The sequence below is a fragment of the Pan troglodytes genome, chromosome 11 (assembly GCF_028858775.2).
Source record: "Pan troglodytes isolate AG18354 chromosome 11, NHGRI_mPanTro3-v2.0_pri, whole genome shotgun sequence".
Lineage (NCBI taxonomy): Eukaryota > Metazoa > Chordata > Mammalia > Primates > Hominidae > Pan > Pan troglodytes.
In genome coordinates, this window is record NC_072409.2 from 100,537,813 (window position 1) to 100,557,235 (window position 19,423).

Consider the following 19,423-nt stretch of genomic DNA (forward strand, 5'->3'; position numbering starts at 1 on the left):
CACCAATCAGCACTGCGTGCCTAGCTAATCGGGTGGGGACTTGGAGAACTTTTCTGTCTAGCTAAAGGATTGTAAATGCACCAATGAGCGCTCTGTGCCTAGCTAATCGGGTGGGGACTTGGAGAACTTTTCTGTCTAGCTAAAGGTTTGTAAATGCACCAGTCAGCACTCTGTGCCTAGCTAATCGGTGGGGACTTGGAGAACTTTTCTGTCTAGCTAAAGGATTGTAAACACACCAATCAGCACTCTGTCAAAACGGACAAATAAGCTCTCTGTAAAATGGACCAATCAGCTCTCTGTAAAATGGACCAATCAGCAGGATGTGGGTGGGGCCAAATAAGGGAATAAAAGCAGGCCACCCTAACCAGCAGCAGCAACCCTCTCAGGTCTTCTCCCACGCTGTGGAAGGTTTGTTCTTTGGCCTTTCGCAATAAATCTTGCTGCTGCTAACTCTTTGGGTCCACGCCGCCTTTATGAGCTGTAACACTTACGGTGAAGGTCTGCAGCTTCACTCTTGAAGCCAGCGAGACCACGAACCCACTGGGAGGGACGAACAACTCCGGACGGGAGGAACCAACAACTCCCTATGGGCCACCTTTATGAACTGTGATACTCACCGCGAAGGTCTGCAGCTTCACTTCTGAGGCCGGCGAGACCATGAACCCACGGGAAGGAAAAAACAACTCCAGATGCACTGCCTTTAAGAGCTGTAACACTCACCGCAAAGGTCTGCAGCTTCACTCCTGAAGTCAGTGAGACCACGAACCCACCAGAAGGAAGAAACTCCGGACACATCTGAACATCTGAAGGAACAAACTCTGGACATACCATCTTTATGTATGGTAAGGGTCCACAGCTTCATTCTTGAAGTCAGTGAGACCAAGAACCCACCAATTCTGGACACACTGGGATTACAGGCATGAGCCACCATGCCCATCACAGATGTTTCTTTCTTGTTATTATTCCCTAAACAATGACGTATATTGGCCAGGCACAATGGCTCATGATGTAATCCCAGCAGCTTGGGAGGCCACTGCGGGTGGATCACCTGAGGTCAGGAGTTTGAGACTAGCCTGCCAACGTGGTTAAACCCCATCTCTACTAAAAATATAAAAATTAGCCGGGCATCGTGGTACATGCCTGTAATCCCAGCTACTTGGGAGACTGAGGCAGGAGAATCACTTGAACTCGGGAGGCAGAGGTTGCGGTGAGCAGAGATAGTGCCATTGCACTCCAGCCTGGGCAGCAAAGTGAGACTCCGTCTCAAACAAACAAACAAAAAACAATGAAATATAACAATGATTTACACAACTCTACATTGCATCAGTTCTTATAAGTAATCTAGAGATGATTTAAAGTATACGAGAGGATGTGCATAGGTTACACGCAAATACTAAGCCATTTTATATAATTTTATATCAGGAACATAAGCATCTGTGTATTTTGATGTCTGAGAAGGTCCTGGACCCAAAGCCCCACTGATACCAACAGATGACTGTATATACTTAGAACAAAACTTTGTGTAGAGATGAGGGTAGAAAAAAAAACTTGGAAACCTAGAACAAAAGTTTTATAAGTAGCAATAACTTCTTTATTCATGGTGGGGTTACAGAGTCAATACTGTTTATACTGTCTGCATTTAAAAAATTAAACTGTTTTACTTTATAGGAAGGAAAAAGTTTATTTCCATTTGTAAGAGAAAGCAAAAGTTCTCTACTGTTTACTACCCTCCCCATATCATTAACAACATGAAAATAATTATATGAGCATCTCTTTTTTTATTTTTTGAGATGGAGTTTCACTCTTGTTGCCCAGGCTGGAGTGCAATGGCACCATCTTGGCTCACTGCAACCTCTGTCTCCTGGGTTCAAGTGATTCTCTTGCCTCAGCCTCCTGAGTAGCTGAGTTTACAGGCACCCAGCACCATGCCTGGCTAATTTTTGTATTTTCAGTAGCATTTTTCACCATGTTGGCCAGGCTGGTCTCGAACTCCTGACCTCAGGTAATCCACCCATCTCAGCCTCCCAAAGTGCTGGGATTACAGGCGTGAGACACTGTGCCCTGCCATGAGCATCCTTTTAATGAAAAAAAATTATATATATATTTTATATATAAAATATATATAATATATATAAAATATATATATTATATATAAAATATATATAAAATATATATATTATATATAAAATATATAAAATATATATATTATATATAAAATATATATAATATATAATACATATAAAATATATAAAATATATATTATATATATAAAATATATAATATATATATTATATATAAATATATATAAAATATGTATAATATATATAAAATATATATAATATATATAAAAATTATATACGTATATGGACTTTTTAATGTAAACATAGTGTCTCTAGTCCCAGCTTCTCAGGAGGCTAAGGCGGGAGAATTGCTTTAATCCGGGAGGAGGAGGAGCTTGCAGTGAGCCGAGATGGTGCCACTGCACTCCAGCCTGGGCGACAAAGCAAGACTCCGTCTCAAAAAGAAAAAAATAGGAGATGGTGAGAAAAAGAAGATGGCCAGAAAGCATGAAGAAATGAAATGTGCTCTGAGGTTTAGTCTAGATATTTTGATATTGGAAGTATATTAATATATCTGATCATATGGGTAGATCTGAAGAAAAATCATAAAATGGTCTCCATAGATGCTGAAAATACATTTGGCCAAATTTGACAACCATGCTTGATAAAAATATTGACTTAGGTAGATATAGATGGATATTTCCTTAACATGATAAGATAAATTGATCTCAGCTCAACATCATGCTTAATGCCAGAATTTATAAACATTTCCAATAAAGTGAGGAATAAGATAAAAGATGTCCGTCGTCACTGCTATTATTTCACAAGGTGCTGAAGGTTTTAGCCAATGCAATTAGACAAGAGACAGAAAGTAGGAGTATAAAAATTGGGAAAGGAGAAGGTAAAACTATCACTACTTGCATAAGTTATTATTGTAAACTTAAAAGTTCTTGAAAGAAGCAGAAGAAATACCTTTAAAATCTTGCAGTTACGAAGACCTTTGCAACTATGCCTTAAAATCCTAAAGTCAGAAAAGAAAAGCTTGATAAATTTGACTATATAAAACGGAAACTAGCACAAAAATAAAACGAAAAGGTGGGGAAAAGAAGTATATAAAATAAAAGGAACTGGGGAATCACATTTGCAACTCATATTCTGTCTCTGTAAGAACAACAGCTAAGTAATGAGTAAAGAATGTGTACACCTGGAAGGTTGGCAAAAATCCCAAGATTGGACAATTTAGGGGCCAAGAGCCCTCTGAAGTTTCGCTGAAAAATTAACTTGCAAAAGGCAGATTATTTGGATAAAAGGCGTGCAAATGTATTTAACATGTTTATATGGGAGCTTGAACCCGGGAGGTGGAGCTTGCAGTGAGCAGAGATGGCGCCACTGCACTCTAGCCTGGGCAGCAGAGTGAGACTTTGTCTCAAAAAAAAAAAAAAAAAAATACAGGGGAAATTGTTCATTTTTTTTCTTCAGTTTGAGAGCAAGTACTGTTTATTAACTGACCTGATTAGAAAAATAATCATGGTAGACACCTTAGTTCATTCTTCTAAGAAGCCTGTTAATCTGGTCCTCCCTGTTGCTGGCATCTCCACCTTCTACAAAATAGATGATGAGTTTCTTCATTCCACTTCTTGGAGAAGATAATTTGAAGGGCCAGGAAGCTATTTGCTTCTTTGAAGCATTTTCCAACAGTATAGGTCTCATGAATCAGATCCTCCAGGCAGATGGTGCCATATTTACCAAGAGATTGAGCAATCAAAGCGTTTTCTGTCAAAGCAATTTGCTTCTTACTGATTTTGCCATAACCACGCTGGTAGATTAGTTCATTTACTGACTTCAGATTTGGGTACCTCCATGCAATGTATGGCTCTACAATCCACAGCATGTTAGTTGAAGCCTTGTTGAGCTTCACAAAGGTTCCACTGAAGATTTGATGAAGGCAAAGAAGCTGCAACACCTTTTGGACCCTTGTGCTCACACCATTGATACCTCTGAATCTGATGACAAACACCAATTTGGGTTCTGCAGGCACATAGACGTTGCCAGCTTTTCTTGCCATCCTCACCATTCGAATTTCAGTTCTGTACATCTGCCTATATTCCTTGTGATAGTGCTTCACTTTTTCATAGATAAGCTTCCTTTTTGCCTTTCAAAATATCTTTTGGGCAAACTTCTTTCTCAGGCGCTTGATCTTCAGTTCTGCGAAATTCCTTTGTTTTTTCTTAAGTTTCTGACACAGCGGGAAGCTGCTGCTGCTTCTCTTCGACATCCTCTATGGTTCTAGCTAGAAAAGAGGAGAAACTGCCCATTTTTATGCTTAGGTTCAACAATGTATGATCGGCCATGTAGAAAAATGATTGGACAAAGAGGGTCTAATCTAATGCTAATAGAATGAGTGGGGAAACCCAGCAAGGCCTCTCTGTCTAGATTCTTCTCGGCCTTCCTGAGCATGCATTCCTTCCTTCTGAGTATGGGGAAAGATCTCTCTGGATTGGGGGCCTTTGGGCCTACAGTCAAACAAGGTAGGTCAGATAATTTTTTTTATGGCCAGATTTTAGAAAGAAAGGCAGATGGAAACTTAGAGTAAGATTTTTAGGTTTTATGGCTGATTGGGGAAAAAGGGTTCTGGTTTCTATGGGGAAAAGGGGTACTGGTTTCTATGGCCCACCTTGGGGAAGAAGGATTCTAGTTTCTAGAATTCTAGTTTTCTAGAATTCTAGTCTTGAGGGAGAATGGGACTGAGAGATAGGAGGGTAGGAGAAGGTCAGAAAATAACTTTTGCTTTTGAGGCCTTCATTTTGGTGTATTGTTTTCTGAGCACCAGCAATGACATTCTATGGATGCGTCTGTGTGGAACTGGACATTCTTGTATGTTGCTGGTGGGAGTCCAAACTGGTAAAATGTCTATGGGTAGAATTTGGTAATAGCTATCAAAATTACCAGCACAGCCCTTCACCCAGAAATTTCAGTTTATGTTTATGTTTGCTTATATATGCATAAAGAAAGTCTGGAAAGATACATAAGAAACTAAGAAAAGGAATGACCTATGGAGGTGAGGGAACTGAGCAAATGGGGACAAATATAGAAGGGAGGCGGTATGCCTTTTCATATTTCCTGGTGTTTGAACCACGTGAATAACTCATGCAAAAAATAAATTTAAAAATGTCTTTAGTGTGGCCGGGCGCGGTGGCTCATGCCTGTAATGCCAGCACTTTGGGAGGCTGAGACGGGCAGATCACAAGGTCTGGAGTTCAAGACCAGCCTGACCAACATGGTGAAACCCCATCTGTTGGGAATAGGCCCCCCAAAATCTCGCCATAAACTGGCCCCCAAACTGGCCATAAACAAAATCTCTGCAGCACTGTGACATGTTCATGATGGCCATGACGCCCACGCTGGAAGGTTGTGGGTTTACCTGGAATGAGGGCAAGGAATACCTGGCCCACCCAGGGTGGAAAACTGCTTAAAGGCATTCTTAAACCACAAACAACAGCATGAGCAATCTGTGCCTTAAGGACATGCTCCTGCTGCGGATAACTAGCCAAACTCATCCCTTTATTTCTGCCCATCCCTTTTTTTCCCATAAGGGATACTTTTAGTCAATCTAATAGCTATAGAAACAATGCTAATGACTGCTTGCTGTTAATAAATATGTGGATAAATCTCTGGGGATCTCAGCTCTGAAGGCTGTGAGACCCCTGATTTCCCACTTCACACCTCTATATTTCTGTGTGTGTGTCTTTAATTCCTCTAGTGCTTCTGGGTTAGGGTCTCCCTGACTGAGCTGGTCTCAGCACCCATCTCTACTAAAAATAAAAAAATTAGCCGGGTGTGGTGGCGTGTGCCTGTAATCCCAGCTACTCAGGAGGCTGAGGCAGGAGAATCACTTGAACCCAGGAGGCAGTTGCAGTGAGCTGAGATCATGCCACTGCACTCCAGCCTGGGCGACAGGGTGAAACTCTGTCTCAAAAAAAAAAAAAAAAAAAAATCTTTTGTCCTGAGAAATTGAGCAGTAAATTCCTGTTACTGGAATCCTTTGAAAAATGGAAGGAAAATTTTGCAGGTTATCTATAAACATTACATTCAGTGACAATAAAGAGGCAATTCTCTTACATTCTGTAGAAACAATTCACAACACTTGATGCAATGCAAAACTCCAGACTGGAATCTGAGTAGAGCAGTTGATTTCCTATCAAAATTTTGCAAAATGATCTTTGAAGAAGATGGGAGAACTTGTCCTCCCAAGTTCAAGAAGTCAAGTTTTATTTCAAAGCTATAGTAATCAAGAAAGTATAATATTGGCACAATATTATACAGACCAAAATAATGGGGAAAAGCCTAGAAACAGATACACATGCATGAAAATATTATATGTGATAGGGTTAGTGTTGTAAATTGATTGGTGGATTGTTTCATAAATGATGCTGAAACAATTTGTTATTGTAACAGTGAAAAAAAGGCCTATCATGACTAACTCCATTTTGCTCCTAATGCTACCCTCCCCAATTATATATTTTAGGTTAACTTCCTTCCTTATCTCTGCACATAGGCCATGTTAACTATGGGAGGAATTTAGTTTATAGGTTAATTTTAAAGCAAGGATGAAAATAGTGCCTTTCCCTAACCACCAAGGAGATAGGAAGGGCATATGAACAAGTAACAGTGTTTACTATTAAAACTAAATGTTAAAAATTTAGACAAGAAGAGGTGGCTGACTACTGTAATTCCAGCACTTTGAGAAGCCAAGGAGGGAGAATCGCTTAAGCACAGGAGTTTGAAAGTAGCCAGGGCAACTTGGCGAGACACCGTCTCTACAAAAAACGTAAAATCAAAAAACAAAACCACTAGCCAGGCGTGACTGCATGAGCACATAGTTCCAGCTACTTGGGAGGCTGAGACAGGAGGATCACTTGAGCCCAGGAAGTTGAGGCTGTGGTGGGCAGTGTTCATGCCACTGCACTCCAGCCTGGGCAATGAAAACAAAACAAAACACAACAAAAAACCCCCAAAACAAAAACTACTGGGGAGGCTGAGGTGGGAGGATCACTTGAGCACGGGAGGTTGAGGCTGCAGTGAGCTATGATCTCCTCACTGTGCTCCAGCCTGGGTGACAGTGAGATCTTATCTCAAAAAAAAAAAAAAAATTATGACCTGACCAAGGACAAAGAGGTTTACCCTTAGTGACACTTAGAAGGGAGTATCTTGATGTGGGAAAGCTGTTTATGACTTGTAACATTGTGCAGTGAAAATAGTATTCCCCTCTGTAAAAATGCATACATTGTATGATCTTTTTATAAAGTGATACATAGGAATATTATTCATAGGAAAAATTTCTAGAATAATAGATCCCAGTGGATTTTAAACTTCATTCTGAAGAACTGTGAGGTGCCAAGAAGGTGCTTTGGGACTCAACTTGGCGGGTGTTTGCAGACCAAACTGTTGCGTTTTCAGGCATCCACCTCCTAATTGTATGTTTTACATATTGACAACCTACATAAGATTCATTTAAAGAAGTTTTGCAAGTTTGAAAAATTTGCAAATCACTTACATATACTGAGTGTAAAAGTAGTTATCTCTAGATGTTTTTCTCTTTTTTTTTTTATTTCATCACTGAAGTCCCAACTGACCTATTAACAGGAAGCCCAATTACCTGCGGTAATTTTCGTTTCTTTGAATATCTTGCATTTTCAGATTTCTCTGTAATGCAAAGTATTGATTTTGTAATAAGAACAATTGTTATTTTAATTTTTAAAAAGCTAATAAGACAAGAACAACATTACATTCACTTGATAGTGACATTTTAATACATTAAATCAGAAAAGAGTCTCAGCAAAAGGAATTGTAGGGGGGTTCTTATTCTTGAGTAGAGCACAGTGGTTTATTTGTATCTGTGGATTTATCTGTTTCCATAGTAGCAACCTAGGTCAACTGAGAACAGGTGGATTGGGTTTTCTGTTGAATATGACCTCTTATTACCTTGTAAGTTAAGTTCTTGCTCTATTTGGCTGTATGAGACCAATGACTGGGAGAATCTGAACCAAACTAGAGAGTAACTAAAGGACATAGTCAAAGCAAAAAAATATGAAAAAGTTTGTTTTAAAATCCTTCTGCATTAGTTGGGCATGGCGGCGCAATGCCCGTAGTCCCAGCTAATTGCCAGGCTGAAGCGAAAAGATCACCTGAGCCCAGTGGAGGCGGCAGTGAGCTATGGTTTTACCACGGCAACTGCAGCCTGGATGACAGAGTGAGACTGCTCTCAAAAAAAAAAAAAAAAAAAAAAAGAGGAAGAAGAAAAATGACTAAATAAAAATCCCTCTGTAACTAATTTTACATTATATTCCTGAATTTTTCGCAGGTGAACCAAGTAGCAAAGTGTTAGCATCGCTATTAAGTTCAGTAGATAGTCCTATTGCATTGTGTTACTTATTAGTTTATATTAAGAAATGATCTACTAATAATTAATGGGTCTTGGCCTTTTAACATTTAAACGACTCCTCAAGGCTTTTAGGAAGTTAATAAAACATTGGTTCCTTCAGTTTTTAGAGGTAATAATGAGAAATAAGCATGTGGAGTTGGTTACAGTAAATCTTTTTAATTTGGAAAGGTTTATCTTTTGACTTCCTGCCATTAGGGCATATATTCCCTGGGCAAGTTAAAAGGTGTTTTTTCTGCATTAATTTATCCTTTCTTTTCTTTTTCTCAATTTTTTTTTAACGTTTATTTTAAGTTCGGGGATATTGACAAAAAGAGTCAAACTCTGTAAAATATTTGAAGAGATTTATTCTGAGCCAAATGTAAGTGACGATGGCCCATAACACAGCCATCAGGAGGTCCTGAGAACATGTGTCCAAGGTGGTTGGGGTACGGCTCAGTTTTATACATTTTAGGGAGACATGAGACTTCAATCAAATACATTCAAGTAACACATTGGTTTAGTTCAGAAAGGTGAGACAACTTGAAGGGTGGGGCTTTCTGGTTACAGGTAAATTTAAAATTTTTCTGGCTGACAATTGGTTGAGTGTATCTAAAGACCTGGGATCAATAGAAAGGAAATATTTGGGTTAAAATAAAGAATTGTGGGCAGGGCGCGGTGGCTCACGCCTGTAATCCCAGCACTTTGAGAGGCCGAGGTGGGCGGATCACCTTGGGAGTTTGAGACCAGCCTGACCAACATGGAGAAACCCTGTCTCTACTAAAAATACAAAATTAGCTGGACGCGGTGGTGCATGCCTATAATCTTAGCTACTCTAGAGGCTGAGGCAGGAGATTCGCTTGAGCCTGGGAGGCGGAGGCTGCGGTGAGCCAAGATCGCGCCATTACACTCCAGCCTCAGCAAAAAAGAGCGAAACGAAAAAAAAAAAAAAGATGAAAAATTGTGGAGGCCAAAGTTTTTATTGTGCAGATGAAGCCTTCAGGTAGCAGGCTCCAGAGAGAATAGATTGCAAATGCTTCTTATCAGACTTAAGGCCTGTGTTGATGTTAATGCCAGGGAGGTATAATGAGGCCTGTCTGACCCTCACTTCCGGCCATGGCCTGAACCAGTCCTTCAGGTTAAATTTTAACGCGGAGGAGGTAGTGCATTCAGATGGTTGGGGCGGGAGGAGGGTCTTAGAATTTTATTTTTGATTTACAGGGGTACAAGGGCAGATTTGTTACATAGGTAAACTTGTGTCCTGGGAGTTTGTTGTACAGATTTATTCTTCATTCATTCTGTAATTACTAACCAGGAGCTTCCCAAATGCAAATTAAATGTCTATTGAGTACTAATGGTGTGAGCACTGTACTCATTGTGCCTGTAAACCTGAAAGCAAGTCAGGAGAAATTTGAGTTTGACTTAGCTTGACAAACGTATGTTTAGCCAACTTAGGACATTTCCTAATAAAAGTGAAACATCAACCCTTAACTTCATTTAGTAAAGGGTGTGAAACCATGCTTGCTTTTTAGGAGCAACATCTCTAAAACTTATCTTTCGCTTCTTCCTATTATGGCAAAGGTGTCCTGTTTTTCTTATCCAAACTGAGGACTAAGCTCAGATTGTTTTTCTTATCTTGCCCAAATTCCCTATCTAAGGGGTTTGGGGAGTCATGCCCTACAAACCATAAATTCTCATCAGATGAGTTTTGTTTAGACCTATATATTGTTACTACTTTCCAATCTGACTTTGGCATAATATTACGTGACAGAGAAGAAAATCAAAATATTTTACCTGAAAACGTGTTTCTTTGCCACATTTTGAAATGGCCCTGCAAAGCTGCCCTTTGTGGGGGAAAATTTGCATCTGTAAAGAATCTCTATTAACATAGCCAGATCTTTTTCCTCTAGGCCCTCCCAATCCTGAAGAGATTAACTGAGAGTCTAGCACCACTTAAAGGTCTGAACAGGAAACATTTGTCATCTGTTGTCTCTAAAGGCAGCCACTATGAGACTTCAAAAGAACCTTGGTCTCCGCAATCTTTTATCTTAACCTGAACATTTCCTTTCTGTTGATCCCAGGTCTTTAGACAAACTGGACCAATTGTCAACCAGAAAATGTTTAACTAGAACTCCCCCACTGTCCGCCACCCCCTTTGAGTTGTCTTGCCTTTCTGGACCAAACCAATGTAATACTTAAATGTATTTGGTTGATGTCTCATGCCTCCCTAAAATGTATAAAACCATGTTGCACCTTGACCACCTTGGGCCCATGTTCTCAGGACCTCCTGAGGGCTGTGTCATGGGCCGTGGTCACTCATATTTGGCTCAGAATAAATCTCTTCAAGTATCTTATGATATGTCATGATCAGACAATGAAACTTGACTTAAAACTCAATACAAAAACTAACATGGAATGAGCCATGAACTTACATGTAAAATATAAAATATAAACTCTTGGCTGGGCGTGGCAGCTCACACCTGTAATCTCAGCACTTTGGGAGGCTGAGGCGGGTGGATCACCTGAGGTCAGGAGTTTGTGACCAGCCTGGCCAACATGGTGAAACCCCGTCTCTACTAAAAATACAAAAATTAGCTGAGTGTGGTGGTGGGTGTCTGTAATCCCAGTTACTTGGGAGGCTGAGGCAGGAGAATCGCTTGGACTCAGCAGGCAGAGGTTGCAGTCAGCCGAGATGGCACCATAGCACTCCAGCCTGGGCGAGAGAGCCAGAATCCATCTCAAAAAGAAAAAAAAAAAAAGATAATTTGGCAGGTAGGGGAGCCAGGGAGTGGGGGAGTATTGACTGGTCGAGTGGGAGATGAAATCATAGGGGATCAAGATGGGTTCTTTTTGCTGCCTTCCGTTCCTGGGTGGGATTGCAGAACTGGTTGACCTAGATTACCGGTCTGAGTGGCTGCAGCTGGTGCATCGGTAGGAATGGTCTCAAAGCACTAGTCTTAAGTTTTACAATAGTGATGTTATCCCTAGGAGCAACTGGGGAAGTTCAGAATATTATGGCCTCTAGCTGCATGACTTCTAAACCATAACTTCTTTTTTTTTTTTTGAGTCCAAATCTTGCTCTGTCGCCCAGGCTGGAGTGCAGTGGCGCAATCTCTGCTCACTGCAACCTCCATCTTCCAGGTTCAAGCGATTCTCCTGCCTCAGCCTCCCGAGTAGCTGGGACTACAGGCGCCCACCCCACGCCCTACTCATTTTCGTAGTTTTGGTAGAGACGGGGTTTCACCATATTGGTCAGGCTGGTCTCCATCTCCTGACCATGCGATCCACCCGACTCGGCCTCCCAAAGTGCTGGGATTACAGGTGTGAGCCACCACGCCCGGCCATAAACCATAACTTCTAATCTTGTGGTTAATTAGGCTTACTGTAGCAGGACAAGCTGCAGACAAAAATCCTTAGACACCGAGTTAAAGAAGGAAGAGGTTTATTCGGCCGGGAGCATCGGCAGGACTCCTGTCTCAAGAGCCGAGGTCCCCGAGTGAACAATTCCTGTCCCTTTTAAGGGCTCACAACTCTAACGTGGTCCGCATGAGAGGGTCGTGATCGGTTGAACAAGCAGGGGGTATGTGACAGGGACTGCATGCACCGGTGATCAGAATGAAACAGAACGGACCGGGAAGTTTTACAGTGTCTTTCTATAATCTATAGATAACATCAGTTGCTAGGTCAGGGGTCGAATTTTAACTACCAGGCTTAGGTCAGGCAGGCCCAGGCCTGGTTTTGGGTCTGGTTCCTTGGTTTTGGGTCTGGTTCCTAGGCGCCAGGCTACCCGCCTTTAGTTTTGCTTCTCTTTCCTTTTCTGAGGATAGAACAATATAAAACAATATGAGAGGGTCTGTCTCTCTTCTCTCATTACAAAGGCAGTCTGATCCCCAGGCAAGAAGAGGATTTGTTCCAGGAAACGGTTATTATCTATCATCTTTATTTCAAGGTTCAGGAATACACTACTATGCCCAGGAATGAACAAGGGCAGCTTAGAGGTTAGAAGCAAGATGGAATTGGTGAGGTCAGATCACTTGCACTGTCATAATTTTCTCACTGTTATAATTTTTGCAAAGGTAGCTTCAACTTGAATGGTACAGAAACATTTTTAAAAGAACACACCTAAAACTGAACTCATTATCTTCCTGCCAAAATCTGTCCTTCATTGTTTCCTCTCAGGTGTCCTAGGCTTTGGTCTAGATTCCCTTTCTTGCTCTCTCTGACCTTCTTAAGAAACTGAAGCCAGCCTGGTGGGATGATCACAGTTTGGGGGCCCTGAGATAGGTGGTTCTCAGGCCCATCCAAAGTAGGAAGGGTGTTTTCCTATGACTACACAGCGAGGTGGAGAAATTGACTATAAAGTTGAGTTTGCAGGTGGAAAAACAGGATTGAGCACTGAGGCCAAAGCACTAGGCAAAGACAAATACTGGAAACAAGGATCAATGTTGGTGGTTGGGAAATTTGAAACCAACATAGCCTAAGTAGTGAACACAAGGTTGAAAAGAGTGGACCAGAAGTGAGTTATTTAGGTGCAAGTGGGGTAAGGGTTGTAGATTAGCTATTGGGGACAATGTTCACTATTTGGGTGATGGGTCCACTAGCAGCCCAGACTTCACCATAATGCAGTACAAGCCTGTAAGAAATCTGTACTTGTATCTCTTAAATATATTAAAATTTAAAACATTTTTAAAAAGTAAATAAAAAACAAAGTGGGATGATAAAGAAAAAAAGTGAGTTATTAATGGTGGGTGGAAGTAGCAACTTTCCTTTAAGTACTGGTGAATTGTATTGCGGAGTAAACATCGTGGCATAAACAGTATCTTCACATCCTTAGCTGTGGCACTGAAATGAAGCTCTATGGATTGGTGATTGGTCTATGAAGACAAAAACTTTGTTAGAATTGGGAATAATTATTTTTTAAAAGACAAGTGCAATTTAAGAATTGTATCTATATCAGGGCCGGGCACAGTGGCTCACGCCTGTAATCCCAGCACTTTGGGAGGCCAACTCAGGCGGATCACAAGGTCAGGAGATTGAGACCATCCTGGCTAACATGGTGAAACCCCGTCTCTACTAAAAATACAAAAATAATTAGCCTGGCGTGGTGGCGGGCACCTGTAGTCCCAGCTACTCGGGAGGCTGAGGCAGGAGAATGGCGTGAACCCAGGAGGCGGAGCTTGCAGTGAGCCAAGATCGCGCCACTGCACTCCAGCCTGGGCGACAGAGCGAGACTCCATCTCAAAAAAAACAACAACAACAAAAAACAAAAAAACAAAAAAAGAATTTTATCTAGATCAAAACATACAAGTATGTTGATTTCTCAAACTTTTGATGTAAGTGCAAGACCTTCCCTTTGAGTTTAGGTTCATTCTTGGAATTCCTATACTCTTTCTTACTTGAACTACCCCCTTAATTTCCATCATCACAGAAATTTCACTGGACAGTCTTAACTGTCACCTGAACACCAAAATGCCATGCACAGTCCCTGATACTTCTTTTTCCAGCCTGACTTTCTGTCAATCCCTCATGCTCACCTTTGGCCACAGTCACACTATTAACACCACTTGTAGACTAAACACAGCAGCTATTTCATGTTACTGCAGTCATACAAGCTAATCCTTCACTAGAATACTGGTTCAGTTGAATGGGGCCTTGTGAATTCCTACTCAATCCCTTATGATCCAACACAGTTGACAATTCTTGTCATCTTTCCTGATTCTCCCAGGCATGAATAGTTGATTTGTTCTCTTTGTTTTAACAGCATTGTGTATATATTCTACAAAGCACTTACCACATCCTCTCTCCTCCAACAGACTGAGTTCTTTGAGGCCAGGAACCACATGTTATCCATCTTCATATTGCTAGTAGCTAACCCAGGTCCTGGCATATAGTAGGTTCTTGATCACTATTTATTGAATAAATACAATAAATACTGTCTGGTAATAGCTTTTTAATTATTTATTTATTTATTTATTTGAGATGGAGTTTCACTCTTGTTGCCCAAGCTGGAGTGCAATGGAGCAATGTCAGCTCACTGCAGCCTCCACCTCCCAGGTTCAAGCGATTCTCCTGCCTCAGCCTCCCCAGTAGCTGGGATTACAGGCATGCACCACCATGCCCAGCTAATTTTTGTATTTTTAGTAGAGACGGGGTTTCGCCATGTTGACCAGGCTGGTCTCGAACTCCTGACCTCAGGCGATCCGCCTGCCTCAGCCTCCCAAAGTGCTGGGATTACAGGTGCGAGCCACTGTGCCTGGCCGTAATAGCTTTTTAAGTGTGTGTATACCTTGTGCAAGATTAAGCTCCATCTCGTGTGACCACCAAGATGCTCTCTTGGGAAAAGATGCAAGACCAGGACTCAGATGAGTGTTGCAATTGTGGACACAGGGAGGGGCAGCCATGTATTTGCTGATCTCAGTCTATACCATAATTTTTTTTTTTAGTTTCCTTGTATGGTTACTGCACCATGCTATAATATTTGGTTATAGTCTGAATAACACATGCAAAAAGACAGATTTGCCGTCCTAAATAATAATTAGAATGGCTAAAATTAATTTCCCTTTCATGTATATAGGTAAATCAACTATTTGTAATCCTGGTGACACATTAGAGTCATCTCTAGAACTTAAGCATTTTTAATGCCTGGGCGTCACTTCAGATTGAATGAATCATGATCTCTGGCATGGAGCCAGGTGTCAGTATTTTCAGAGAGATCCTGGGTGATTCTTTGTGTAGCCAAAGTGGCATACAACAGTCAGCAAAGTGCTGAGTTACACCCAATGTGCAGGTGGTCATTATTCAGTCCAGGTATGTTTTCCTTAGTCAGCTGGTTCCAGAACATGATGGTGGAACATATCAAGTGGTTGTTATTACCAGCAAAGTTTAGCTGCTCCATGAGCTGTATTTGTTGGGTGGATAGTGGCAGGCAGAGCAAATGACATCTATATGTTTGGTGTTCTCGGTGAAAGAGGAATTAAGGTCAAATGCGAGGGGAGTTCCAATCTTCAAATTGATCATTGATAACATTTCTGGTGCCCCTGTTACTTGCTCACCCCTGCCCTTTACTAGGGAAAGCAGAGGCAGCAGAGATGTGGTCCTTGCCCTCAATGGAGGAGGTGACAGGGAGGGGAGGAAGAGTTGCAAAGCTACTCTTACCCTCTAGACACTTTCTATGTGTTATCTCATGTAATCCTCATGATAGCCTAGTAAATTAGATGTGACTGTTGTCACACAAAAAATGGATTCTCGGCCAGGTGTGGTGGCTCCTGCCTGTAATCCCAACACTTTGGGAGGCTGAGGTGGATGGATCACCTGAGGTCAGGAGTTGGAGACCAGCTTGGCCAACATGGTGAAATCCTGTCTCTACTGAAAATACAAAAATTAGCAGGCATGGTAGCCCGTGCCTGTAATCCCAGCTACTTGGGAGGCTGAGGCAGAAGAATCGCTTGAACCCAGGAGGCAGAGGTTGCAGTGAGCTGAGATTGTGCCATTGCACTCCAGGCTGGGTGACAAGAGCAAAACTCCATCTCAAAAAAAAAAAAAAAAAGAGAGAGAGAAAACGGATTCTCTTAATTTCCTCTTCTACAAAATGGGAATATTAATTGTTTTTACCTCCTTGAGTTGTTGTGTAGATTAGAGGAAATTAATACATATTAAGCTCTTAGCATCACTGAACATACTAAGCATTCAGTAAACACTGGAGATTCTTGTTATTGCCCAAGGTCTTAAAATGAGCAAGTGTCGAGGGAGGTAGGATTAAAACCCAAGGCTGTCTAACTCCAGAAGTCATGTACTTTCTTCTCAGCTTTGCAGGCCAGGTGGGGATTTAAGAATAACGCCATGAAAGCGGGGCACTGTGGTGCACACCTGTAGTCCAAGCTACTTGGGAAGCTGAGGCAGGAGGATCACTTGAGGCCAGGAGTTCGAGGCTGCAGCGTGCTATGATTGTGACTATGAATAGCCACTGCGTTCCAGCACAGGCAACACAGCAAGACCCCGTCTCTAAAAATAATGACAATAATAATAATTCCATGAAACTACAATATGAAGTTGCAATAGGTGCAACGTATAATGCAGTGCCAGAAAAAGGGAGGGCCAGAGCATGAGAGCTGCACAATCACACTCAACCAGGGATGACAGTGAGTGTGGGCGGGGCACAGAATGTAGAAACCCAAAATCAGGGTTCAAGTCCTCCCTTCACCATGTATTAGCTGTCTGATTTGGGACCAGTTACATCTCTAGTGGCCTCAATTTCTTCTTTACATAAGATAGAAATGATAATAATACATTTAACTTTTTTATATTAATCAGGGTACTGCTGAGAAAGAATCAACAGGAGGCCAGGAGTGGTGGCTCATGCCTGTAATCCCAGCACTTTGGGAGGCGGAGGCGGGTGGATCACTTGAGGTCAGGAGTTGGAGACCAGCTTGGCCAACATGGCAAACCCCATCTCTACTAAAAATACAAGAATTAGCCGGGTGTGGTGGCGTGGGCCTGTAATTCCGGCTACTCAGGAGGCTGAAGCAGGAGAATCACTTGAACCAGGGAAGCGGAGGTTGCAATGAGCCGAGATCATGCCACTGCATTCCAGCCTAGGCAGCAGAGTGAGACTCCATCTCAAAAGAAAAAGAATGAATCAACAGGATATTTATTTATTTATTTATTGAGATGGAGTCTCGCTCTGTCGCCTAGGCTAGAGTGCCATGGCACGGTCTCGGCTCACGGCAACCTCAGTCTACCAGGTTCAAGCGATTCTCCTCCCTCAGCCTCCTGAGCAGCTGGGATTACAGGTGCGTGCCACCACACCCGGCTAAAACAGGAGATTTATTTCTTTATGGAATTGGCTCACACACTTACAGAGACAGAGATGAGTCCCAAGATCTGCAGTTGGCAAGCTGGAGACTCAGGAGAGCCAACGATATTGTTCTAGCCCAAGTCTGAAGGCCTGAGAATCAGGAGAGGTGGATGTAAATTCCAGTTCTAGTCTGGGCCCAAAGGCAAGGGAAGACTGATGTTCTTGCTTGATGACAGTCGTGTCATGAGAGTAAATTCTCCCTCACTCAACTATTTTGTCTATTCAGGCCTTCGCTGAATTGGGTGAGGCCCACTCACACTGGGGAGATCAACCTTCTTTACTCAGGCTACAGATTCAATTGTTGATATTTATCCGGAAACACTCTCACAGACACATTCAGAGTAATGTTTAAGCAAATATTGGGGCACCCTATGGCCAATCAAGTTGACACATGAATTAACCATCACAATCATGTTTTCCTACTTCTTTGCATGCCTGGTACTTTTTGATAAAATGCCAGAAATTGTGAATTTTATCCTGTTGAGTGCTGTATATTTTAATATTCTTTTAATTATTCTCGAGCTTTGTTCTGGGACACTGTTAGTTACTTGGAAATGTCTGTATCCTTCTGGATCTTGCTTTTAAGCTTTGCTAAGTGGACTGGAACAGGATTTGATCAAGGGCTAATTTTGCCCCGCTACTGAGAGAATACTCTTCTGAGTACTCCACTTAATGTCCGGTGAGTTGGTCTGTCTGTTGGGCAGATGAATTATTCACATACCAGATCTGTGTGATCTCCCAGGACTGTTCCCTCTAATGACTCATGTGCTGATAAATAATTAGCTGAGGAGTGGAGAGGGATCTTTCACAGATCTCCAGATTTATCTGTCTCTGCATCTCTCTCGTCTCCAGTACTCTGCCCTGTGAACTCTAGCTGCCTTGGCCTCCCTGAACTTCCACCATCTCAGTTCAGCTGGGCTGGGCTTCGTCTAGTTTCCCTCACCCTAAACTGCAGCCTGGAAAATCTCTCCAGGCCATAAGCTTGGGCAGTTCTGGGTTCACTTGGTTTGTTTCTCACCTCTCAGGGAATAGTTTCTTGCATTGCCTGATGTCCAATGTCTGAAAACCATTGTTTACACACCATTTTTTCAGTCATGTCAGTCATCCTGGGCCTTGTTACTCCAACTTACTGGGAAGCAGAAGTCACTTTCTTACTGTTTTTGAGGTTGGCATTGAAAGATGCCAGAATATGCCTCCTCAAAGTATGCTGCTTTGTCATGTGCATTACTTTAAGTCAAAGGCAATTGAGAACCAGCAGATGCAGAAAAGCTCTTTACCTCCCTCTAACTGCATGAAAGTGGAGTATTCATTTCCCCTTTTGTAAAATACATTTACATTTATAAAGAAAATTTCTACTTGTAAAAGTATGTCTGTACCAGGAAGAAAGGTACTCTGGCAGACAACTCTTATCACCTGAGACTCTTAGCTGCATAACCAGACTACTTTTATTTATTATATATTTCCGCTCCTCTCTCTCCCATAATGTGCCTCCCCGACTCAGAAGCCCCAAACCCCTTTCAATTTGTTTAGCCTAAGATGATAAATAAGCCTCACTTATCTGGCCACCTCTTTGAGTCACTTTTCTTTCTGAAACTCCTTTGCCTACATATGTAATTAAACTTTTCTCTTATTTATTTATTTATTTATTTATTTTTGAGACAGAGTCTCACTCTCACCCAGGCTGGAGTACAGGTGTGTGATCTTGGCTCACTGCAGCCTTGACCTCCTAGACTCAGGTGATTCTCCCACTTCTGAGTAGGTGGGGCTACAGGTGCCTGCCACCACACCCAGCTAATTTTTTGTATTTTTAGTAGAGATGGAGTTTCACCATGTTGCCCAGGCTGGTCTTGAACTCTTGGGCTCAAGTGATAGGCCCGCTTGGCTTCCTAAAGTGTTGGGATTACAAGCATGAGCCATCATGTCTGGCCTCTCTTGTTAATCTGTCTTTTATTAGCTTAATTTTCAGGGCCCCAGTGGGAGATCCTAGAAGGATAGAGAGGTAAAGCTTTTCCTCCCCTATAGCATATGTATAATAATAGAATGGCTCCATTTGAGCCTGCAATGTGGTTATGTGTGTTTGCGATGGTTGAT

At 41.8% G+C, this 19,423-nt stretch overlaps 1 protein-coding gene and 1 pseudogene across 2 annotated transcripts in view; one reads left to right on the forward strand and one right to left on the reverse strand.

Moving 5' to 3' along the window:
• The first annotated feature begins 322 nt into the window (after positions 1-322).
• The window catches only part of TTC39B (tetratricopeptide repeat domain 39B), a 191,447-nt gene continuing 172,346 nt past the window's right edge, over positions 323-19,423 (forward strand). The window contains exon 1 of one of the 2 annotated variants that reach the window (XM_063788720.1): positions 323-842. Coding sequence is in view for 1 of the 2 variants with exons in the window: in XM_054658706.2 (XP_054514681.1) it covers positions 836-842 (7 nt within the window). In the remaining variant the exon portion in view is untranslated. The remainder of the gene's footprint in view (positions 843-19,423) is intronic. The other variant, XM_054658706.2, reaches the window with a different exon arrangement.
• LOC107976847 (large ribosomal subunit protein uL30-like) lies at positions 3,519-4,430 on the reverse strand (annotated as a pseudogene).